This window comes from Penicillium chrysogenum, assembly GCF_028827035.1.
Source record: "Penicillium chrysogenum strain IBT 35668 chromosome Unknown utg000004l_segment0_segment0, whole genome shotgun sequence".
NCBI lineage: Eukaryota > Fungi > Ascomycota > Eurotiomycetes > Eurotiales > Aspergillaceae > Penicillium > Penicillium chrysogenum.
The window spans coordinates 3,453,509-3,476,241 of NW_026622752.1; the positions used below are offsets into that span (position 1 = coordinate 3,453,509).

Here is a 22,733-nt window from a genome sequence, read left to right on the forward strand (position 1 = left end):
AAAGAAGCCCTGGAGAAATTGGGGGATGAATCATCAGCTGTGGGCGGTGTCTGCCCGGGTCGGTTCGCGCGCCATCGATCTGAATTTGTCGCCGTTGTTCTACCCATTACAATTGTCAGAAGGGTCAAGTCATGAATCGTTCACGATCTGCGTATTTTCTATCGGCTTTGTTTTGTAAAATATGCAATCTACTGGGCTGCTTTTCAAACTATGACTACTGCTTCAATTGACTTCCTTCTCGGGCGCCACTCTTGCCCATTCATGCTCGACACGCCCATACATCATATCGTCCAGCCATCCCTTTATTCTCCCCGTGATTTCAGCCGGTGTTCCATCAGGACCAGTTGGTATATTGATGTCTTTTCCACGGTGGTGGATCAAGGCAATCGGAGTAATAAACCACTAGTTACAAACTGATTAGTATCTAATTTGGTGAAGGATGGCGGATCCAGAACTTACAGCTGTCCCGGCAGCAAATGACTCCAGCAGTCGGCCGTCTGCAGCGGCCTCCTGAATTTCACCGATGGTAAACTTGCGCTCAGTGACCTCAAGTTCATCCTTCAATCGATCCTTCGCCAGATCGAGGCAACTTCGGCGGGTGACTCCATTCAGAATGAGTTGATCGTCTAACGGGGCTGTAACGAGCTCCTTCTTTCCATCCTTGCGCTTCCAAATCACAAAGAAGTTGCTCCCGCCTGCCTCGGTACAGTCACCTTCGGGGCCGTACAGCCAGAGTACCTGGTGATAACCCTGACGATAGGCTTCCTGGGTGGCCAGTACCGACGGTCCATAGTTCGCGCCGACCTTAGCATAACCGAATCCACCCACCCAGGAGCGTACCATATCATCCGGGTTTGTCAGCAAGCGTTTGCCGCCAGTAGGTGTGTCCATGCGAGCCATATATCCAACAATGATGTACAGCAGAGCCTCTGTTGGCGTTGCAACGCCAAGCTGGGAGTCCGTGCCAATAATGGTCGGGCGCACATATAAGAAATCCCCAGCGCGGCTCTTCGGGAGCCACTTTGCGCCATCCACCGAGAGCAACTTATATATGAGCTTCTCCAGTTCGTCCGGATCGAATCGAGGAAGGGAAATCCGCTCGGCGGACATTAGAAGGCGGCGAGAATTGCGGTCGGTTCGGAACATCCGGAGTTTTCCGTCATAGCCGCGATATGCTTTCAGTCCTTCGAAACACTCGTACGCGTAGTGGAGGCATGATGCACTCGGTAGAAGGCTGAAAGGACCATAGGGCTTCAGCTCGGGCGTGGACCAGCCATTCTCGACATCCCAAGACACAGCAATCATGTGATCCGTACAGATTGTCTTGCAATTGCTTGCAAGCGATTTGGCATCGGGTACCTCTCGTGGGGTGGTAGTGTAGGCATACGTCAATTTAGATGCGTCGAGCGGCTGTAAAGAATCCGTACGGGAACCCATGTTGGAGAAACGAAGTGAAGACAGTGAAAATAGACCATCCCTGTTGCTCCCTCCGGAATACTTATAGGCAGGTTCCAAGTATGATTTAGAATTCTAAACCGACCAAAAAGTTCCCAGATGTCCGACATGAGAGCACGCCCTGTGACCAGATTGAGACGCACGCCCTATGACAAGAGTGGATCCAGGTAATGGGCCAAAATGCCGTAACGTATGCTATGTATAGTCAGTATAGTACGACATGATACGCGTTGAACACAGCGAATGCTGATCGTTTTGCTTCAGTGATGCAGAGGACCCACCCACAGGGCGTGCAGATAGTCCACGGGTCTCATCTGGTAAAATAGAGCGAAGGGTTTGCCATGGTTTCGCGACTAATAGGTATGTATCTTCACCCATGGACTCAGTTACTACCTACATACCTACATACGATTTTAGGTCCTATTCAAGGTTAAACATGAGCCATATTAACCATGTCTCAGGCCGAAGATGGGATACCTACTTAGGTATGTAAACTACATATCCACATACGTAAGTAGTTCTACAAACAGTCATGGCGAAATTGTTCCTGGGGGATTGGTCAGATGGTGATTAAGGGTCTTCCTCCACGGATCTAGAGGCTGGATACTCGGTATGTATTCAGGAGATGACTGTAGTTCTTCGCAACCAAGGTTGAAACATTTGAAATCTCACTTCCTTAGTAAAGTGGATACATAATGTATTATTGTATTGTTCTAAAATTACAGTTAAATACACATTGAATACCAAAAATTTAGGCTCAAACGGACCGGGTGGGTCCGTAATGGAGACAAGCTGCTTATTGGCCTGCTCGCATTTAAGCCACTACAACCAATCAACAGGCTAGTGGTGGATCTACAGATCACTGTATACCACCGTGAGTCCGTGACGTCTTTACACCACTCAAGGGAGGGTTACGTGGGAAATGGCCTCTAACTTTTTTCGCCAAGCGGAATTATGCAGTTTCGAAGGATTCTAGCGAATAAGAATCTAAACAAACCTGCCATATCTATGGGTTCATGGATCCATCTCGTGGAGGATTACTGCTTAAGAAGCCATTCCCCCGATCAGCCGGCATTGGATATACGAAGTACAGTTTCTCCCTGCAAGGTATAGACGTTGCGAAATACAAAGGTTAGGCTAGGCTCATTGTCATCGATTGATTCCAGATAAATCAAGATTTTCCTTGCTGATGTTCGTGGCTGATCTCACAGGAATTTGAAAGCATCATGCGCCGATCTGCCGTCCCGGAGCCTCGTGTGTCGCTCAGCCATCGTATTATCGCCAATGGAAGTAACGGAGTCGATCATCTTCCCGATTCCGATGAGGAGGACAAAAATGCATTTCCAGAGGACACCTGGGCCGCATGGACGTGTTTGCTTGGCTCGTTTTTGATGATGTTTCCTTCATTTGGCTTTCAAACCGCCGGTAAGAAACTAGCCTAAGTCAAGTCGCCCTTGCTCATTATAACTGACTTTGTGTAGTTGGATCGGTCCAGGACTATATCAATACTCATCAGCTCGCTGATTATAGCGTCAGCGATGTCGGATGGATCACAGCTGTGCTTGTGTTCTTGACTTTATTCCTGGGAGTTCAAGTCGGACCTCTCTTCGACACGTACGGACCCAGGGTCCTCTTGATATTCGGAAGCCTTGCCAATTTTGCTTGTTATATGCTCTTGGCCCAATGCACAAAGTATTGGCACTTCATGCTTTGTCTTGGGGTTCTCGGAGGTGTCTCATCTGCCGTCATTACTACCGTTTCAATTTCGGTTCTCAGTCACTGGTTTTATCGCCGCCGTGCCCTGGCATCTGGGATTTGCATGGCAGGGTCATCGGCCGGTGGAGCGATCATTCCCTTGCTTCTTCGAACCCTCTTTCAGAAGTATGACTGGCTATGGGCAATGCGCATAATTGCTTTTATGGCTCTAGGGTGCTACATGCTAGGTGTGTTCTTGGTTAGAGGGAGACTTCCAACCGGTAGCAAAAGCAGGGTAACCATTGATATCCGAGCGTTGGCTTCACCTCGGCTTTGCTTTCTTGCGGCCGCTGTTTTCTCGTTCGAATTTATTATCTTTGGCTGCGCCGCCCTGCTCCCCCACATATGTGCGCTTTGCTGGCTTCTCGGAAGATCTTCAGTTCTACTCTCTGACGCTGCTGAATGGAATGAGTCTTTTCGGCAGAGTCCTACCCGGGTTCGCTGCCGATCAGGTTGGGAGATTCAACACTTTGTTGTGCATGGTCTGTCTCACCCTAATAATTATGGCATGCCTTTGGCTCCCATATGGATCCCATAATAAGGCCACACTCTATGCCGTAGTTGCAATATTCGGCTTTGGCTCTGGTGGATGGCTGTCTTTGGCGCCTGTTTGTGTACGTTCCCCCCTGTTGCTCCTATTCCGTCCTCGAGTCCATACTTTTCAACTGAATACTGCGCTTTACCAAGGAGGACCTTGAACAAATGAAGCTAATAATTTATTTAGGCGGGCCAACTGTGCAAAACCGAAGAGTATGGTCGTTTCTATGGAACCGTTTACAGTGTCGCCGCGTTTGGAGTCCTTCTCACTGTGCCTGTCGGAGGCAAATTGCTCCAATCAACAACTCCCCAGGTTCTCATTGGATTCTACTCCGCAATCTTGTTTGTTGGGTTGATCAGTGTAGCACTATCACGTTGGGCAGTGTTGGATTGGCGCTGGAAATGGAAGGTCAAGATCTAACCTCTCCGGATCAGACCAATGCTCAATTTGATTTTCTCACTCTCGTATCAGGGGAGGCTTATTGTTCAAGTGTCACAAGCCCGGGCGTTGGTTTACAAAAAGAGGCAGGATTCCACATGTGTAGTTCTTAGACAACGTGCATTTCGACTCGAATGATACATTCTTTATCTGTTTGTTACATACCTATTCATGTTTATATGAAGTCAATCATTGTCTTTGACTGAATGTAGCCAACTCACTCTACCGCCACCAGTCCACAGGTGCGGATATCGGTTACCCTGGGCGGAGTGCCAGCACAATTAATGTGTTCACTGTACTATGCGATAGAGATCAGAGACTTCCTACTTGACTTCAAATGGGCGTATTATCAGCAGCCATGGCAGGGGGAGTTTCCATGCCGGTAGTACATGAGAAGCATTCCATGCGCATATCCCTGCAGAAACACCGAGAAGCTCATACCAAACTATTTTGTATTTGTCCTTACTATGTAGAGATACGTCCAACAGATAAGAACTTTAGGTATGATATATCGGAAGTAGGGTATGAAAGTTGCTTTACGGAAGCCCACATTACGTTTTTTTCTTATTTAGAGTGTGAGCAGCCTAGATGTTTCCAGTCACCGCAAAGAGCGCCTATCACCTACGGCAGTGTAAAGAAGCCCTGGACCATTTCGAGTTTTCAGCGGATCCTCCAATAATTGAGAAGTGCACCCGCAACCTCTTAGAGCGTTATTATCATGCATCCACAGTTATTACTGAAACGTACGGTTCCAAGTTCGAAAGCGTTTTTGACGATTTCACCGACCATTTTCAGCCCATTGTTGGTCTCGCTGAGAGCGTCACGGAAATTTGGAAGACACAGTCACGGGATTACAATATATCGTTCAGCTTCGATCTTGGTATTATACCGCCCATGTTTCTCGTCGCTTCTCGCTGTCGGCATCCTTCGATGCGTCGAAAGGCTGTTGATCTGATGCTCAATTCCTCGTTCTACCACGGTGCTTGGCAGGATCGTTGCATTCAGCGAATGATTGAGATTGAAGAAGAGAATATCGGGGATCCTATCAATGTGCTGGAAAACCATCGTATTCGAAAGGTCCCTGCTGATCTACATGAAGGATCACAAATCAGCTCTATTTTCACAATGACCTTGAGCATGCCATCTCAATGTCATCCTCAAGGTACCATTTCAAGATCCGATTGATCACTTTCCGTACTTACATGCCATCAACAAAACCAGATAGGCGGCTTTTTGCTCGACGAGGTGGCAATGCTGCTCGTGAGCTTGGGTCATTTTTCTTTTTCCGGTTATGCTCACCATCTAGGAGGGCGAAGAAGTTAGCGAGGGAGCTTATAAGGAGTTTATATGGTAATTTTTCTTTTCTTTTCTTTTTTTTTTTTTTTTTGGATAGAAGAATCTAAATCTAAATCTAATCCTGCCATAACTATATGTTGTTCGGTAGATCAAGAAATTTCGAATCACACGATTGTATATTATATGGCCAGGGTGCTGGGACGGTGGAGAGTCCTGGAGACTGCGTGGGCTTATGGACTGTTTCACGATCACGAGAGACAGAGTCCAGTGTTTGACATACATAAGCTTCATTGGTTGCATTAGTTTTGCCTCGAGTAATCAGTACATATATTGCCCATTTGTTATAGTATACCCAGGAGGTGCAGGTGGGATGATCTGATGCCTTGGTGCCTTGGTGCCTTGACACGCCTAAATGAGGAGTTGCCCCCCACTAATAATGCATGCTGCACGAGCTAGTAATGCAAAATGAAAATTTGCTCGAGGGGTATATCGAGATGGCATCTTCTTTTCAAAGCCTTTTCAGCATGTGTATTGCGAAATATATACTGGCATTGATAATACCAGTATATACATCTATAGCTGTACCATACATTTGAGCTATTGAGCTGTATGAGATCAAATTTGAACTCGCTTACTAATGTGCATTGCCCCACCTTCCATAGTTGATAGAGGGGTTTTGGGCAGGAAGTCAAGTCATATCGAAGAACCTTGGAAAGCCAAAAGCATGGGGTGAATCATAGGCTCTAAATTGACTCATTTCTAACCTTTAGAAAGACCAAGAGGTTACAGGTATAGCTATAAAAAAGAGTCGGAATATCTCTCGGTTGTCATATGGCTGTCAAACGTCACCGGAGCACCCACGGATGGCGAAAAAGTCAGCGTAGTGAGTCAGGACAACAAAGTATGGAGGATTTGAAATCAAGAAAAAGGCTGAAATGAAAAATAAATGAAGGAATCCGATTTAAAAAATATTAATGAAAAAAAAAGAGTCGTTCTCTATATGGGAAAATGGGCTAGTCAGCTCGAAACGCACAAAACCGGGAGAAAAAAAAGTCCCCACTTTCGCTTTTCTTTTTTTTCTCTCCCACTTTCCCTTCCCCTCTTCTTCTTCTTTTCCCCTCTACCTCTGTCCCCCAGGAGCAGTTGCACATAGAACTTTTTGATTCAGTGATCGAGAACTCTCGGTCCTAGTCATCTGTGTGCTCTTCTTCTTCTTTTTTTTATATCCTAGTTTACTAAGGATCAACCGCCAAAATGGTTAAGTAAGTTGACATCCGACACCAGAATCGGAAGGACATACAGCTAACAGTGATGTGAACAGCTTCACTATCGAAGAGGTCAGTATTTGCCTTTTGAGGTTTCCAAGGTTATATCAAACATTACCAGTAGAAGAAGGGGATATATTTTTCTCGATTGATATCCTTCCATCCCCCATCTTCGCTGGTGATGCTTGAAAGCCTTTCTCCCTTGAAATGAATTATCAAGGCATCATGGATAGCGACACTAACCGAGATCAGATCCGGTCTCTGATGGACCGTCGGGCTAACATCCGAAACATGTCCGTCATTGCCCACGGTAAGTTCTAGCTGAGGGTGATGTGGTGAAATGGCTGATTCTGACTTTGCTTCTGTGCGTTAGTCGATCACGGAAAGTCCACCCTCTCCGACTCCCTTGTCCAGCGTGCCGGTATTATTTCCGCCGCCAAGGCTGGTGAGGCTCGTTTCATGGACACCCGTCCCGATGAGCAGGATCGTTGCATTACCATCAAGTCCACCGCTATCTCCTTGTACGCCAAGTTCCCCGACCCAGAGGATCTTAAGGAGATTCCCCAGACTGTCGATGGTGACGAGTTCCTGATCAACTTGATCGATTCCCCCGGTCACGTCGATTTCTCGTCCGAGGTCACTGCTGCTCTCCGTGTCACTGACGGTGCCCTTGTCGTCGTCGACTGTGTCTCCGGTGTCTGTGTCCAGACCGAGACTGTCCTGCGTCAGGCCCTGACCGAGCGCATCAAGCCCGTTCTGTGCATCAACAAGGTTGACCGTGCTCTTCTCGAGCTCCAGGTCTCCAAGGAGGATCTGTACCAGTCCTTCTCCCGTACCATCGAGTCCGTCAACGTCATTATCTCCACCTACTTCGACAAGGCTCTCGGTGACGTCCAGGTCTACCCCGACAGAGGAACCATCGCTTTCGGTTCCGGTCTCCACGGCTGGTGCTTCACTGTCCGCCAGTTCGCCGTCAAGTACGCCAAGAAGTTCGGTGTTGACCGCAAGAAGATGCTTGAGCGTCTCTGGGGCGACAACTACTTCAACCCCAAGACCAAGAAGTGGACCAACAAGGGTGAGCACGAGGGCAAGCCCCTTGAGCGTGCCTTCAACCAGTTCATCTTGGACCCCATCTTCAAGATCTTCGCCGCTGTCAACCACAACAAGCGTGATGAGATCTTCACTCTCCTCGACAAGCTCGAGGTCTCCCTCACCAACGATGAGAAGGATCTCGAGGGCAAGGCCCTCCTCAAGCTCATCATGCGCAAATTCTTGCCTGCCGCTGATGCCCTTCTTGAGATGATCTGTATCCACCTGCCTTCCCCCGTCACTGCCCAGAAGTACCGTGCCGAGACCCTCTACGAAGGTCCCACCGACGACAAGGCCTGCATCGGTATCCGTGACTGTGACCCCTCTGCTCCTCTGATGCTTTACGTCTCCAAGATGGTCCCCACCTCCGATAAGGGTCGTTTCTACGCCTTCGGTCGTGTCTACGCCGGTACCGTCAAGTCCGGTATCAAGGTCCGCATCCAGGGTCCTAACTACATCCCTGGCCGCAAGGAGGATCTCTTCATCAAGGCCATCCAGCGTACCATTCTCATGATGGGTCGCTTCGTTGAGCCCATTGAGGATGTCCCCGCCGGTAACATTGTCGGTCTGGTCGGTGTCGACCAGTTCCTGCTCAAGTCCGGTACCCTCACCACTGATGAGACCGCCCACAACATGAAGGTCATGAAGTTCTCCGTCTCCCCCGTTGTGCAGCGTTCCGTGGAGGTCAAGAACGCCCAGGATCTGCCCAAGCTTGTCGAGGGTCTCAAGCGTCTCTCCAAGTCCGACCCCTGTGTCCTGACCATGATCAACGAGTCTGGCCAGCACATTGTTGCCGGTGCCGGTGAGCTCCACCTCGAGATTTGTCTTAAGGATCTCGAGGAGGACCACGCTGGTGTTCCTCTCCGTATCTCCGACCCCGTCGTTGCTTACCGTGAGACCGTCGCTGGCGAGTCCAGCATGACTGCTCTGTCCAAGTCGCCCAACAAGCACAACCGTCTGTACATGACTGCCCAGCCCATTGAGGAGGAGGTCTCCCTCGCCATCGAGTCTGGCAAGATCAGCCCCCGTGACGACTTCAAGGCTCGTGCCCGTGTCCTTGCTGACGAGTACGGCTGGGATGTTACCGATGCCCGTAAGATTTGGTGCTTCGGTCCCGACACCACCGGTGCCAACCTGCTCATCGACCAGACCAAGGCCGTGCAGTACCTCAACGAAATCAAGGATTCCGTTGTCTCCGGTTTCCAGTGGGCTACCCGCGAGGGTCCCGTTGCCGAGGAGCCCATGCGTTCCGTCCGCTTCAACATCCTTGATGTTACCCTGCACGCTGATGCCATTCACCGTGGTGGTGGTCAGATCATCCCCACTGCTCGTCGTGCTCTGTACGCCGCTGCCATGTTGGCCGACCCTGCTCTCCTCGAGCCCATCTTCAACGTCGAGATCCAGGTTCCCGAGCAGGCTATGGGTGGTATCTACGGTGTCCTCACCCGCCGCCGTGGTCACGTCTACACCGAGGAGCAGCGTCCCGGTACTCCTCTGTTCAACGTCAAGGCTTACTTGCCCGTCAACGAGTCCTTCGGTTTCCCTGCCGATCTGCGCTCCGCTACCGGTGGCCAGGCCTTCCCCCAGTCCGTCTTCGATCACTGGAGCATCCTCCCCGGCGGTTCTCCTCTCGACCCCACCACCAAGCCCGGTCAGGTCGTCCAGGAGATGCGCAAGCGCAAGGGTATCAAGGAGGTCGTTCCCGGTTACGAAAACGTAAGTCACTCTGCTCAGTCTCGTTGGCCACAGTTACTAACCTGGTTCTATAGTACTACGACAAGCTGTAAAAATGTTCACGGTCGCACAGAATTTCCCTTCTGCCAGTCATTCGTGGAATCTTTCATGAGATTGATGAATTCAATACAATTTCTTCGGTTCAACAAAATTTTATTCCCTCCTTCGTCGGTATTTGCTTCGAACGTTCCGTCTCTAGAAATATGGGCATGAGCCTTGAAGCCTCTGGCATCATTGGTTCTGTCCTTTCATTGCTGTTTCTACATTTGGTTTTTACTGAGGGTTTGATTTCTGCTTTTTTGCGTTTTCTTGCTGTAGTCTAGCAACCAGTTTCGATATGACAATAAACTTGGTATGCTAGGCACAGTTGTTCATACGTAGAGTTGCGCGTAACTGTAAAGGTTAAAAACAAAAAACTACGGAATCCGACTGCACTTGCAATCGCACTATATACATGGTAGCTTGATGAGTGGAGAGGTATTGTCCGATGTCCTGTAAGCACGTGACCTACCGGTCCACGCGCGTTTTTGCCTTCACCTTCGCGTTGCCGTGCCCTTCCATTCCCTCACGGCTGGGGGTGAATGCTTAGCAGCTTAAAATATCTCAATTTCAAGCTTTGTCATTTGAAAAGCAAGGCTGTGATTTCATCCCATATATTATTCCTGCACGCGCAGGATCCTTCCCGAGTGACGGCTTTGTTGAAACCGAATCCCTGCAAGCATCGCCACTTTGAAGTCGAGCTTTTGTTCGACCCAATTCAATTTTCACAGCTTGAGATTGTCCAGAAATTATCTTCACCATGCAGTTCACTGATGAGGAGGCCGCTGATGTGAAGAAATGGGTGGTTAAAAAGCTGGAGGACATGTGAGTTGATCAGGCACTAGGATCTGTTCTTCACGGGCGCCACGAAAAGAGAACAGCCACCAATCCTGTTAATTCTGTCTATAGCTCCGATGCCGATTCCGATGTGCTCGCGGACTATGTTTTGGCGCTAGTTAGGTCCGATGCGCCAGCCGACGAAATCAAGAAGGTCACAGTGGAAAACCTCGAGGATTTCCTGCGCGAACGTGCGTCTGACGTCTGATCGCATCGAATTACTTCATATCACTAACACTTATTAGATACGCAACCATTCGTCAACGAGCTCTTTACAACTTTTGGTCCCAAGCAACCCGCACCTCCTACACCCGCACCTGCACCCCAGCCTCAGCGCCAGCCCCAACCCGCTGCCCACATTCCCTCGTCACAACCTCCTGTGAATGCCCCCAGCGGCCCGAGGGCTGCCATTGCTCCCGGCAGTGCCAACCGCAAACGAACTTTTAATGATGGATTCCAAGGGGAGCCGGATCATGACGATGGTGGGTTCCAGAATCGCGCCATGAAGACTGCACGGCGTGGGGGGCGCGGAGGCGGTCGCGGCGACTTTACGGGTGGACATCAAATGCAGCAGGGTCAACAATATCCCCCACAGCAACAGGGTCAGCTGTTCCCTCCGCAGCAGCCTGGTGGCTTCCCCATGATGCCCGGTTTCCCGCCCTTCGACCCAAACGATCCTATGGCAGCAATGATGGCTATGCAGGGCATGCAAGGTATGGGATTCCCGCAGATGCCGGGTATGCCCATGCCCGGGATGCCTGGTCCTCCCGGTCAGCCAGGAGCCGACCAGATTCCACAAAGCAACCAGCGATGCCCATTCTATGATACCCAAGGTATATGTTACCTAGGAAATACTTGCCCTTACCAGCATGGCGAAGGAGGTGTCTCCAAAGACGATGGTAAGAGAACTTGAACCATCTTATCCAATACCATTGCTAACAGTCGCAGAATATGACCCCAAGACTGCGGGTATGCATGCTCGGGGTGGTGCTCCCGTCCGCGGTGACCGTGGTCGTGGCCGTGGTCGCGGCGGATTCAGCGGACGAGGACGCGGCCGGTCCGATTTCTCATCGGCAGGACCTAATGAGGACCAGTCTATTACGACGATCGTTGTTGAGCAGATTCCCGATGACAAGTTCAATGAGGACTCTGTGCGCGAGTTCTTCTCTGAGTTCGGTAACATTACAGAGATCTCTTTGCAACCCTACAAAAAGATTGCCTTGGTTAAATACGAGACTTTCCCTGAAGCCAAGGCCGCGTGGTCCAGTCCCAAAGTCATCTTTGACAACCGTTTCGTGAAGGTTTACTGGTACAAACCGAATCGCGATGAGAAGCATGACAGCGCACAGCCTGAAGCCCCAGCCTTCAACCAAGAAGAGTTCGAGAAGCAACAACAAGAAGCACAGAGGGCGCACGAGGAGAAAATGAAAAAGCGACAGGAGACCGAGGCAGCCAAGCAGGCTCTAGAGCGCCAGCGCGATGAACTTATCAAGAAACAGCAGGAGGAGCGGGCCCGTCTTATGCAGCGACTTGGCGGCACAACAGACACAAGCGATGCTGCCGGTACTGGGGACGCCATGGTCACCGAGCCTGCCGCCGATGAGAATATCAGTGATGAAACGAAAAAGCTGCGAGCTCAACTGGCTGCTCTCGAGGCCGAGGCAAAGAGTCTTGGCCTCGACCCTGCGTCCGACCCTTCGGGGCGGGGTGGGTACCGGGGTCGTGGTGGCTTCCGCGGCCGAGGCACATACCGTGGACGCGGCGGTTACGATCCTAACTACCGTGGAGGATACCGCGGGCGCGGTGGCTTTGCGGCTCGCGGACGAGGAGGTGTGCTGCGTCTGGATAACCGGCCTCGACGAGTCGCCGTATCGGGCGTTGCGCTAAACTCAGACAAAGACGAAGCATTGCGTCAGCATCTGATGGTAAGTCATGCACTTTTTCCTAACAGGAAACTCATATACTAATTTGTTATGTTGTAGGGTGTTGGCGAGTACGAATCCATTGAGGCACACCCAGACCAACCCGACACCGTCGTGGTGGCATTCAAAGAGCGCTTCCAGGCCGAGAAGCTCATGTTCTCCCCCTGGAACATCCCCTCCGTTGGCGAGGTCCAGCTCACTTGGGTGGCCAACCCGCCAATTGCACCTTCTACTGCTGGGTCATCAACGGAATTCAAGGGTGGCCTTGGACAAGACGAACCGGAAGACACAGTCATGTCGTCCACATCGGTGGCCAACACCGCTCCTGCGCGGGATATGGACTACGACGTTGCGGAGGATGACAGCTGGGGCGCGTAATTCTGTTACCTCGTGTGTGTACCATCACATGTTGGTTGTATAGGCTGCATTAAGCTATTCTTTCTGGGATGGACGTTCCATTCCCGACCTGTTGTCTAAAACAAAATCTTGCAAGTAGAGTGTAAAGAAGTAGATCCTCATAGCATCATACGCTCTGAGGAATCAACTCAACCATGTAGCCGTCCTATCGACTCGCATTAGCACAACACCCTGAGCCAGAAGGGAATAGAAACTCACCGGATCAGCAACCATAGCAAACTTCTCAAAAAACCACGCATAATTCCCATGAATCTCTCCACACCCAATCCCCCTCTCCTCCTCCCACTCCGAAAGCGGCACCGTCTCCCTCGAACAAACACCCACATCCTTGAGAATACTAACCCCAGCATCCCGCAACCTCTGCACGGCAGCTGATACATCCGGAACCGTGAACCCCAGATGCGCAAATCCAAGATGCGGGGGTACATTCCCCGTAGAAATGGAAACAGAACTAGCATCCGCACTGGCATTCTCCGTGCCATGCACATGATACAATTCCAGAAGCCCGCTTGTCCTCGTCATAACCGGGATTTCGCTCGTGCTCTTTGCCCACGCGGTAATATCCTCATCGGTCTCTGCCGATGCTGGCGGGTGCCCGAGGTAATAGATCGTGAAGGGGCCGGCGTTCATAGTGAAGATTACTCGCATGCCTAGGATGTTGACGTAGAAGTTGAGGGAGCGGGCTGGATCTTGGATGCGCAGGGCTAGGTGGTTTAGTTTGTAGTCTTTTGTTGCTGGTGTTGGGGGTGGGTTTAGGCTTGGGGCTGCGTTGAAGTGGCCTTCTTCTTGTGGGAGGTGGAAGTTGTTTTCGGACATGGTTGGATATGGATTATAGATGGGTTCGGTGTGGAATTGAATCAACTCGGGGGGATACTGGGGGATATAATTCGGGAATTAAGAGATTTGATAGAATGAGGGGTTGATATTCTCCTAGTAGGGCGGATCCTTGTTTGACCTATCAAAGAGAACGAACTGATGAAATAGCTGCATGAATTGGTATCTTCGACAGAGCACAGGTCCACGCATGCTGATATGTATACTTCAAGAGACTACATCTACTGATAAACAATCATGTCCATACCCCCCTTATACGGCATCGTCACCCGCCGGAACCCACTACCCTCAGCATCAACATACGCAAAGAGCTCCTGATACCTATCAGCCGCCATGACGGTATTATCAGCGACGATCACAGCGCCAGGTCGGAGATGCGGCTGGACGAGCTTCAGCGCGGGGAGGGCGAGAGGCGTCCAGACTAGGAGTAGTGGTTAGTACAGATGCTGCCATTATCCCAGGCATCAATCGAGTATTGCAACGTCGAATACAAGACCACAGGACAGGGTATGAAACACCAGACATGTGTACACGGAGTATGGTACCCCACCCCGTGTACATGCTGCATCAGCCCAGGGAAATAAACACTTACTATCCAACAACAAGAAATCCACAGTGCCCAAATCGGAAGTAAGAGTCTCACGCAGATCCCCAACACGGAGATCAATCACATCCTCGACTTCCTTGCCTGCAGTCGCCCAATGCGCTCGAGCAAGCTTAGCCTTGGACTCTTCCTTCTCTGTGGCGATAACTCGCGGCTTAGTGGTAGCGCTAACTCGCTTCGCGTTCTCTGTGACGGCAAGTGCTAGGTAGATGGTGCTAACGCCGAAGCTGGTACCGGCCTCAACGACTGTCTTTGCGTTGACGCTGCGCAGGATGTGGTAGACTAGTTCGCACTTATCCTGGTCAAGTGCGATGAACTTGTCCAGCATGATGGAGTCGAAGTCGGTGGTACATTGTTGCGGTAGGCTTTGCCAGTCCAGGGTTGATTCTTGGGTTAGAGATTTGGTGTGTAGGTCTTTGAGGAGAGCTAGGACTTCTGGGGATGCTGTGAGGGGTGAAGGGGGCATTTTGTTTTGTTTTCTTGGTTATTTGAGGTCTGGAAGTTGATAAGAGTCGGGAAGTAGTATTGTGCGGGGGGTGGGGAAGAGGAACTGCGTAGTTAAATAGACAAACTAGTTAGTTAACTACCTAGGTAGTTAGTTAACATCTGATCTCAGCCAGGGGCTAAAAAACAGGCATTGGATGTTAGGCATCAGGGCACCAGGATTGGAATTGTCAGCAAGTTCCTCCAACTCCGTAGCCAAATTGATATTCAGTGAGTCATCGGGGAGCCATGTGCAGAGTCCGTGAGATGTACATACGCCCTATGGCGGGGAACCTTGGGAATTGGGGTCAGAGGCGGATGAGAACGAGAAATCAACGGAGCAGAGCCGAGGCTAACCGACATAAGCAATATGATTGATTCAAATGCAGCCCTTGTCTGGTAGCTGCTATAATGACTATGATGGTCGTTCTAGCCCTAATATGGGAGGCTGAATACTGCCATAACAACACCGTGCGAGCACAGCAACAGTCAAACTCCATTCTACTGCTCTAGTAAGTCCGCATAGCTATTCAAAGACCTCCCAATCAAAGCAACCATTTCCCAGATATAATCCGCCGTAAACAGCCGCGCCCACAACCGGGTTACCGCAGCACTGAGCCGGGTATTAGTGGCGAGTAGCCACTCCCTCGAGACACCATGCTGCACCTCCATAACCATCTCCAGCACAAAGTCTCGCAACCGCGTCTCCTGCTCCGTCAGCCGCGGGTCCGGATCCGGCACTGTAATCGCCTCAAGCCACTTAGCCAACAGCACCGCGCACTCCATGGAGCACAAAGCGTGCTGATTCGACCACAGCGCCACCTGCGAGTGCGCGACAAATCCAATGCCGAGTTTGACAGGCGTGCTGAGGGCATGTGCGCAGTGGAGCGCGGCGCGCGTAAGACGGTCGCCTCGTCGGACGGAGAGGTTGTCGCGGAGACTGGTTGCGATCTGGACGGGGTCCCAGGTTTGCAGTTGACGGGCTGAGCCGCAGTCCGCGTTGAGTCGAATGTAAGCTAGTCGGAGCAGGGCCGCTGATGTGAAGGATAGCGGGCCGTTGGGGCTGAGTGGGTCAACGGAGGATTCTTGGTTGCGCTCCCAGCACTGGCACCAGCGTTCTAGTGCTTGTTCGACGTGCACGAGCTCCGGCGTGCATGTCATTGACGATGGGGTGAAGCGGTTCCGTCGTGATACGGGTAGTCGGCCCGCTTTCGTCATTAGCCAGATGTCTTGCAGGATCGCGTGGATTAGCACGTAGCCGCCGAGCGAGGAGAATCGCTCTACGTTGCTGGTTGGCCCAAATAGGGCGGAAAGGGCATCTTGGAATTTTGGTTCGCCGGGACTCTTCATGCGCTCTGCCTGCCAAAGGTCTGCGTGTGCGGCTTGCCATTCCTTTTCGGTGCAGGGTAATTCGAGGGTGAAATCTTCTGTGAGAATCATAGGTGGGACGTCGAAGACGATGGTTTGGATATTGAAGAAACAGAGAACAATTAGTTTGGTGCGCTTTACGCATTCCCGTCGTATCCAACTACCCCAAGACCCGTCATTCTCGGGTAGCCGATTAACGCCTCCTTTTCGGACGAGCATTTCCATTACACTGCGAAGCGACAGCGCCTCGTGGTACGGAGGGTTGTTGAGAAACCATAATGACACTGAGGTCAGATACAATAAGGCTTGCAGTGTTTCTAGGGTATCAATGTCGTCGGCGGCGTTGACCGGGGGCAGCTTGCCCGACTGGAAGACTCGGCGAACATGTTCCAGAGTCACTGGTTTGGCAATCTGATAGAGACGCATGCTAGTATCTGGTTCGCGGCAATACCGCGCGCCCAATGCCGCCATGGATAAGAAGAGCGGTAATGTCATTGAGTCTACATCGAGAGTCGGGATATGCACGATTGGGTAGTGTTCATGGTACCCGGTTACATACCCGGTCAAACACCGGGATAGCGCATGTCGAGATGGTAGTGACGGATCTGGGACCACGTTGGCGTAGTCGGACAACATATCCAAAAACTTCTCCCGGCATTGAGCCGTGACCGGTACGAATCCCGTGGGCTGGCGCGCCGTGGGGGAGATATGATACCCCTCCGGCTGGAGTGATGGAAGCTGAGCGTCATGCCGAGGAAGTACAGAGCTCGAAGGAGTCGAAGGAGTATTTTCGGCTAGAGTCCCTTTATCAGAAGACCGATCATAGTCCGGAACCGGGGAAAACTGCAACGGTGGAAAGAGCGGGAGTGGCTGATAAGCCGGCGAGAACGGATGACTTGGCAAAGGAACGCTATCCAAAAATGAGGTGAAGTCATGATATGATCCCGGTCCAAAGCCACCTAGAGCATATCCAAAATCCGGGCCTGGAGATGGGGTACTGTGTCCAGCCGAGGGAGCGTCTGTGCTAGCCAACTGACCACCCAGCATCGGGCGGTGAACGGACGGTGACAACGCTGGGAAATGGTCATCGCGCCCTTGTAAAGCGGTGCGATTAGATTGGGCGTTGTCTGTGACTACAGATGCCAAGGAATCTAACCCATCCAGGTTGGGAGGATTCGCGGGGGAGGGCGTGTGTCTCTGATGGTTGGCTGGACTGGTGTCGGGGTTGTGTGAGAGACGCTCATGACGAGCCAGCAAATCCCTAGGATTGTGAGTTAAAAAAATGTACCTGGACTGTTGGATCCTATATCGTACTTGCGTGTAAAGGCCTTGGGGCATTGAACGCAAACAAACGGTTTCTCTTTGGTATCTGTGGGGTATTAGATGGGGTAAGAGATGGGGTAGGCCCGGGGAGCTCTAGGGCCTAGAAGACATACGTGAGCGATCGTGCCTTTGAAGATGTTCTAGACGAGCAAATGCCCTCGAGCATCGGTGACATTGATAGCGCTTGCTATTCAACATTGGGGCATGACGTGGAGTGTGTGATCTCGGGGGGATTATAGCGCAACTCCGGTGAGCCTGTGGCATATTCCCTGTTATTCACATGCACATGCACCACAGGATGGATATTGAATATCGACCTTGCAACGGCCTTGTATAGCCGTGCATTATTGGCTCACACTGCCGATTCTCTGATTGTTAAGCAGCTCGAATCGGTGCGAATGCCGCAATCCCCGAATTCCCCCGAATTGGAGAAATGCCATACCATGGATGCCTAATAGGACTTTTTGCGGAGATGCTGTCTTATGGATTTTCCGCGTTATGATACCAAATCACTCAATTCAGTCCGGTATTTCTTCTTTGAGATAGATAAATATTCGAGTTGATCATATTCTATGAAGTGAAAAGCCCTTTCACCCTTTTAAAAATGGCAATTAGCGCTAGAACACATCCAGTAGGCGGTCTGCCATGACTCGTCCCATCAGTTCCACAGCCCAACTTGGGTGTTTTGGGTGTCTTTGGGGAGTCCCCAACGTTGAATTACATGTGTATACATGAATCAACTGCAAAGGGCCCGTATAGATGAGACCAACATACTCCACTTTACTCCAGAAGCAGTATGATTGGAATGATAATATCAAATTGGGGGATTATATCATGTCTCGGCCTTGGACCATTTCTCCAATTTTCTTTCGGGACTCCACGCCCTAGATGCTTAGCCAATAAATCATAAAAGTCCGTCAGAACCTAGCAAACTCTTGCCAAAAATTATCTCGACTTACTTCATGGCGTCTACGACGCCTGGCTCACTTAAGCCGCAACCCACAGCCATGGAAAACCGGGAGGATACCCCCGAGTCTCTATGCGGGTCCCAAGATATCGAATTCCGCTATTTAGAGCTAGACACACCCTTACCGACCCCATGCATTACTTTACCTCCCGGTCCTGCTCAGTCACCACCACCAGAAGCGCCTAGTCTGGAGAAATACACATCTCCCTTTCTGTGGCCGCAATGGCGCAAATCGATGATGACTTATATCGCTTGCGGGGTTACTGCGCTAGCGGGTTATGCCGCGGGCGAGGTCAGCCCTGCATCGGAGGAATTGACTGAGCTGTGGGGGATCAGTACCGTTGTGTATAACCTGAGCATCACGGTCTTCTGTTGTGGGTTTGCTCTAGCACCGATGGTGCTAGCTCCTTTTTCTGAGATTAATGGACGGAGGCCGATCTTCATCGCCAGTGGGATTCTTTTCGTCGGTATGTATACCAAGCTTCATTATGTTACTGACATATACTGACTCGGTATTGTCAACAGCTAGTTTAATTGGATGTGGAGGCACGCAGTCCTTTGCTGGATTGCTTGTAGCTCGTTTCTTCCAGGGTGTGGGTGGATGTATGTATAGCCCCGGTCCATTCCCCTGATTCGACACTCGACGATATTGACTCGAACTCCTCACAGCAACCTTCTCCACCATGGTTGGTGGCGTAATCAGTGACATCTATCACGCCCAAGACCGTAACACCCCCATGGCGCTCTTCTCAGGAGCTGCATTGTTCGGTACTGGTCTGGCACCATTGATCTCCGGCGCTATCATCAGCCACACCACATGGCGCTGGGTGTTCTACTCGCACGCAATTGTGTCCGCCGCCTTTGTCATTGCCATCTACTTCTTCTTCAAAGAAACGCGCGGGAGCGTCCTGCTAAGCCGCAAAGCCGCAAAGTTGAACCAGTACTACGAGCAACTCGAAGAAGCCGGCCACCACGGTGTAATCCTATCGAGCGAAGAATCGTCCGAAGAGAAATGCATTCGTCGAATCAGATGGAAGGTCAAGAGCGACGAGCAACGAGCATCGATCGTAACCATGATCCAGATCTCGCTGTACAGGCCATTCCGTAAGTCTACGCCAACCCTCAAGCAGATCCCCAAAGATAGCGAAAGCATGAAAAAAGAAAAGAAAAAAAAAGAAAAAGGGAAAAAAGAAAAGAAAACTAACTTCCCAATCTAGACATGCTCCTCACCGAACCAGTGGTCTTCTTCTTCTCCCTATGGGTCTCCTTCAGCTGGGCAGTCCTCTACCTCCAATTCAGCTCAGTGCCACTCATCTTCCGCGCAAACCACAACTTCACAATCGAGCAAACCGGCGCTGTCTTCACCTCGATGTGCGTCGGCGTCATCATCATCACAATCATCAGCATCTACCAAGAACGCATCGCCATGCGCTTCGGTAAACACACCACTTCTCCCGAAGGCAGGTTGTATTTCGTCTGCGTGGAGTCCGTACTTCTGCCTATTGGCCTATTCTGGTTCGGTTGGAGTTCTTTCCCATCCGTGCACTGGATCGTGCCTGCTATCGCGGTTGGCTGTGCTACTATGGGCATCTTTTCCATTTATCTTGCTACGTTTAATTACCTCGCTGATACCTATCATCGATATGCGAGTTCGGCCATTGCGGCGCAGTCTTGTTGTAAGTATCTGCCTTGGCTGGTTCTTTTGATGGAGGTCTGGGTTGTGCTGGGACATTTGCTGACATTTGCTCACTAGGCCGCAATTTGCTCGGTGGTATCTTTCCTTTGGTTACGAATGCCATGTTCACCAACCTTGGTTATCCAGAGGCGTCAAGTCTGCTGGGAGGACTTGTAGGTTGCGGCGATCACCCCATAAGAAGAAAGTTCGCTAACTAGATCGAAACAGGGTGCTGCTCTGACTCTGGTTCCTTGGGTGCTGGCTTTGTACGGACCCACGATTCGAGCTAGAAGCAAGCTCGCGAGTGTAAGTGATGTCCTCAATTGCTGTCCATTGTCTGAGACTAATGTGGTGATAGGAGCTCGCACATTGAATGATGTACAGCGCATATCAACTGCTAACGCAACAAAACGTAATTTAATCAAAGTATTTTCGGGTACAGGATCATATAGAGCCAAGGACATTGCATATTATCAACTATTTCAGGCCCAGATAGATGGTCTGAATTTTCATCACAGCGAATGAATTAAGGTCGTACAATTGTACGCTTCCTATGATTTGAGCTTGGCCATGCCAGCAATTCCTTATTTAAAAAGAGCAATGCTAAAGCGCATATGACATGATTCCACCATGTGTCCCATGCAAAATCCTGGAATTTTAGAAAACAATGCAATTACCTCGGGTGCTGGTTCCCCCTAAATGGATGGGCACCATTAATCCCTGGACGATACGATGCATACCGATCCTCATCCTCGCTGTCACTATCCATTTGATCCAAAAGACGATCGATATCATCACCGGCATGAGCTTCTAGTCCTGGTTTTCTTCGGAGTTCACGACCATTGTGGGATTCGGAGCTTTGGGAGCCCTGGCTTCCGTCGTGGTAAGCTCCATTGCTGGATGTGTTGATCGACTCGTTCAGGCTGCTTTGTGTACTCGCTGGCTGCAGCGGGCGGGGACTGAAACGATACCCCGAGTTCTCGGGGCTGGACATGAACATCAGGGTTTCGATGGCGTCTTGTTCCATCGGTGTGTTTTGGGAGTGGGTACGGGGTCTGTAGAACCCGTTCGGTGTGGACGTTGGGGCATATGTGTGAGAAGATGAAAGCGTAGGCGTCTCTGGCCCTAGGGCTGCTTGTCCGTTGAGTGGTCGGGCGAGTCCGTTTTCTTGGTATGAATGGTGGCGCCGGTGACGGGAAATAGGGCTGTGGTTTGATGACTTGGAGATTGCATTAGGGTTCGGTCGACGACGCTGGTTATGACCATTTGATGAGACGATATCCACAGGGGGTGCTAGCTTGGGAATTGGAAGGAATTGGTTAGATGAGAATGATGATCGCGAGCGGTTGTGGCCCGGGGCATGCTGGGAAATTCCGTTGGAGGAAGTTCGTGAGTCTTGTGAAAAAGGCGTGGAGTTTCCTGCTGGTAATGATGCGATATCACTTGGTGCCGGCGTGCTCGATGGTGATGTGCTGTTGGGTGTTCGCAATGCGGTTTGAGGGGTAGCTTCACGCGACTGACGAGCCTGTTCTATTTTGGCGGCTGCGTATGATAGACGTGTACGGATATGGACCGACAACTGAATAATATAAATGAGCTACAGACCCTTGACTGAGCGAGGGAGTGTGTTACCTGTGCAATCCTACTACCATAAGCTGACGAGCCTGTACTCTTTGAACGTCGTCGTGCAGCTCCACTCGCGTCGGCATTGTGAGCTGGAGGATCTAACGTGGTTTTGAAGTCGCCGGCTGCTGTCCGTTTCTGGCCTGGGGCCAAGCGAGCATCAAAGTTTGACCACGTGCGCAAATGTTTTGGCGATGACGGCGGTGATGTTGAAACATTGCCGGCTTTGATCGGCGATAATGAGGGCTGCCATCGATCTATTGAGGCACCTCCATTTACCGGCTGCATGGGTGGGACGAGTTGGGATTCCAACAACTCTTGGTCCCACGGCATCGATGTATGTCCATTCAATGTATGAGAGTTACTGAACTCTGTCGACTGGCTGTTATTACCATTGGTCGACGATGAAGGAATGCTGGAAAGAGAGTCTGTGACGGTGCTAGCGGAAAGGTCTAGACGCCGGCCATCGCCCGATGCATCGCTGCCGCGCTCCGATGATTCGATATAGGCTGGGTTCGGGTTACCCTCGCCGTGAGCGAGAGTAACTGCGTTCAAGCCATCTATTTGTAGTGACAATGGTTGCGGCAATTGTGTGGTTTGGGCCTTGGCCAAAGGCATTGGTTTGTGAGGCACGGGAGACGTCGCGTTGTTCATAGAGTGGGTGTTCGCACTAGCCTCCGCATGGAGCACCCCGCGATCAGGCACTGCATTGCGACCGTCATTCATGATCAGGTGTGGGGTGTGGAAGACTAAATGATGCAGGGATAGCGACAATCGGCAAATACGCGCGACCTAACTCCAATCGCGGGTTTACGCGGCCGCACAATCTCAACACGCATGTCCTGTCCCGCGAAGTCACCGCATCGAGGGTCGGGGCCGGGAAGATCCGATACCAAGTGATTTGGATGCAACTAACAGTCGAGATCTCAATAAGACGCGTGGGAGCACCGTGGGAACCAGAAGCATCTGCCCGATCGAGTGGCGATCGACCAGCACGCGCGCAAGGGTCTCAACAGCAGCGGCAAATGGGTTTCTCCGTGATTCTGATCCCGAACGGCCAGGGGTTTGAAT

The 22,733-nt window shown here is 50.9% G+C and overlaps 10 protein-coding genes across 10 annotated transcripts; 5 read left to right on the plus strand and 5 right to left on the minus strand.

Moving 5' to 3' along the window:
• Positions 1-222: 222 nt before the first annotated feature.
• On the minus strand, positions 223-1,437 carry N7489_007271 (branched-chain amino acid aminotransferase; the record flags this gene model as incomplete). The annotated part of the gene is made up of 2 exons (XM_056713021.1): positions 223-402; positions 460-1,437. The coding sequence occupies 2 exons, from the start codon at positions 1,435-1,437 to the stop codon at positions 223-225; spliced, it is 1,158 nt and encodes a 385-aa protein (XP_056566736.1).
• A 1,244-nt stretch (positions 1,438-2,681) lies between these two features.
• On the plus strand, positions 2,682-4,168 carry N7489_007272 (putative MFS monocarboxylate transporter; the record flags this gene model as incomplete). The annotated part of the gene is given in 4 exon segments (XM_056713022.1): positions 2,682-2,880; positions 2,937-3,445; positions 3,465-3,824; positions 3,935-4,168. The coding sequence occupies 4 exon segments, from the start codon at positions 2,682-2,684 to the stop codon at positions 4,166-4,168; spliced, it is 1,302 nt and encodes a 433-aa protein (XP_056566737.1).
• A 606-nt stretch (positions 4,169-4,774) lies between these two features.
• On the plus strand, positions 4,775-5,371 carry N7489_007273 (uncharacterized protein; the record flags this gene model as incomplete). The annotated part of the gene is made up of 1 exon (XM_056713023.1): positions 4,775-5,371. The coding sequence occupies one exon, from the start codon at positions 4,775-4,777 to the stop codon at positions 5,369-5,371; it is 597 nt and encodes a 198-aa protein (XP_056566738.1).
• Positions 5,372-6,736: 1,365 nt separating this feature from the next.
• N7489_007274 (elongation factor 2) lies at positions 6,737-9,623 on the plus strand (the record flags this gene model as incomplete). The annotated part of the gene is made up of 5 exons (XM_056713024.1): positions 6,737-6,744; positions 6,804-6,819; positions 7,000-7,057; positions 7,121-9,552; positions 9,606-9,623. The coding sequence occupies 5 exons, from the start codon at positions 6,737-6,739 to the stop codon at positions 9,621-9,623; spliced, it is 2,532 nt and encodes an 843-aa protein (XP_056566739.1).
• Positions 9,624-10,369: 746 nt separating this feature from the next.
• On the plus strand, positions 10,370-12,746 carry N7489_007275 (CCCH zinc finger and RRM domain protein; the record flags this gene model as incomplete). The annotated part of the gene is made up of 5 exons (XM_056713025.1): positions 10,370-10,434; positions 10,519-10,637; positions 10,692-11,345; positions 11,395-12,371; positions 12,429-12,746. The coding sequence occupies 5 exons, from the start codon at positions 10,370-10,372 to the stop codon at positions 12,744-12,746; spliced, it is 2,133 nt and encodes a 710-aa protein (XP_056566740.1).
• Positions 12,747-12,891: 145 nt separating this feature from the next.
• On the minus strand, positions 12,892-13,601 carry N7489_007276 (putative lactoylglutathione lyase (Glo1); the record flags this gene model as incomplete). Its single annotated transcript, XM_056713026.1, has 2 exons — positions 12,892-12,930; positions 12,984-13,601. 2 exons carry the CDS (start codon positions 13,599-13,601, stop codon positions 12,892-12,894), a joined length of 657 nt encoding a protein of 218 aa, XP_056566741.1.
• A 239-nt stretch (positions 13,602-13,840) lies between these two features.
• N7489_007277 (O-methyltransferase) lies at positions 13,841-14,689 on the minus strand (the record flags this gene model as incomplete). Its single annotated transcript, XM_056713027.1, has 2 exons — positions 13,841-14,040; positions 14,212-14,689. The coding sequence occupies 2 exons, from the start codon at positions 14,687-14,689 to the stop codon at positions 13,841-13,843; spliced, it is 678 nt and encodes a 225-aa protein (XP_056566742.1).
• Positions 14,690-15,207: 518 nt separating this feature from the next.
• On the minus strand, positions 15,208-17,595 carry N7489_007278 (transcription factor domain-containing protein; the record flags this gene model as incomplete). Its single annotated transcript, XM_056713028.1, has 3 exons — positions 15,208-17,335; positions 17,389-17,443; positions 17,511-17,595. 3 exons carry the CDS (start codon positions 17,593-17,595, stop codon positions 15,208-15,210), a joined length of 2,268 nt encoding a protein of 755 aa, XP_056566743.1.
• A 764-nt stretch (positions 17,596-18,359) lies between these two features.
• Positions 18,360-20,412, plus strand: N7489_007279 (Major facilitator superfamily domain general substrate transporter; the record flags this gene model as incomplete). The annotated part of the gene is made up of 7 exons (XM_056713029.1): positions 18,360-18,831; positions 18,890-18,967; positions 19,034-19,468; positions 19,582-20,040; positions 20,118-20,212; positions 20,268-20,345; positions 20,398-20,412. 7 exons carry the CDS (start codon positions 18,360-18,362, stop codon positions 20,410-20,412), a joined length of 1,632 nt encoding a protein of 543 aa, XP_056566744.1.
• Positions 20,413-20,712: 300 nt separating this feature from the next.
• On the minus strand, positions 20,713-22,388 carry N7489_007280 (uncharacterized protein; the record flags this gene model as incomplete). The annotated part of the gene is made up of 2 exons (XM_056713030.1): positions 20,713-21,618; positions 21,672-22,388. The coding sequence occupies 2 exons, from the start codon at positions 22,386-22,388 to the stop codon at positions 20,713-20,715; spliced, it is 1,623 nt and encodes a 540-aa protein (XP_056566745.1).
• Between the last annotated feature and the right edge of the window lie 345 nt (positions 22,389-22,733).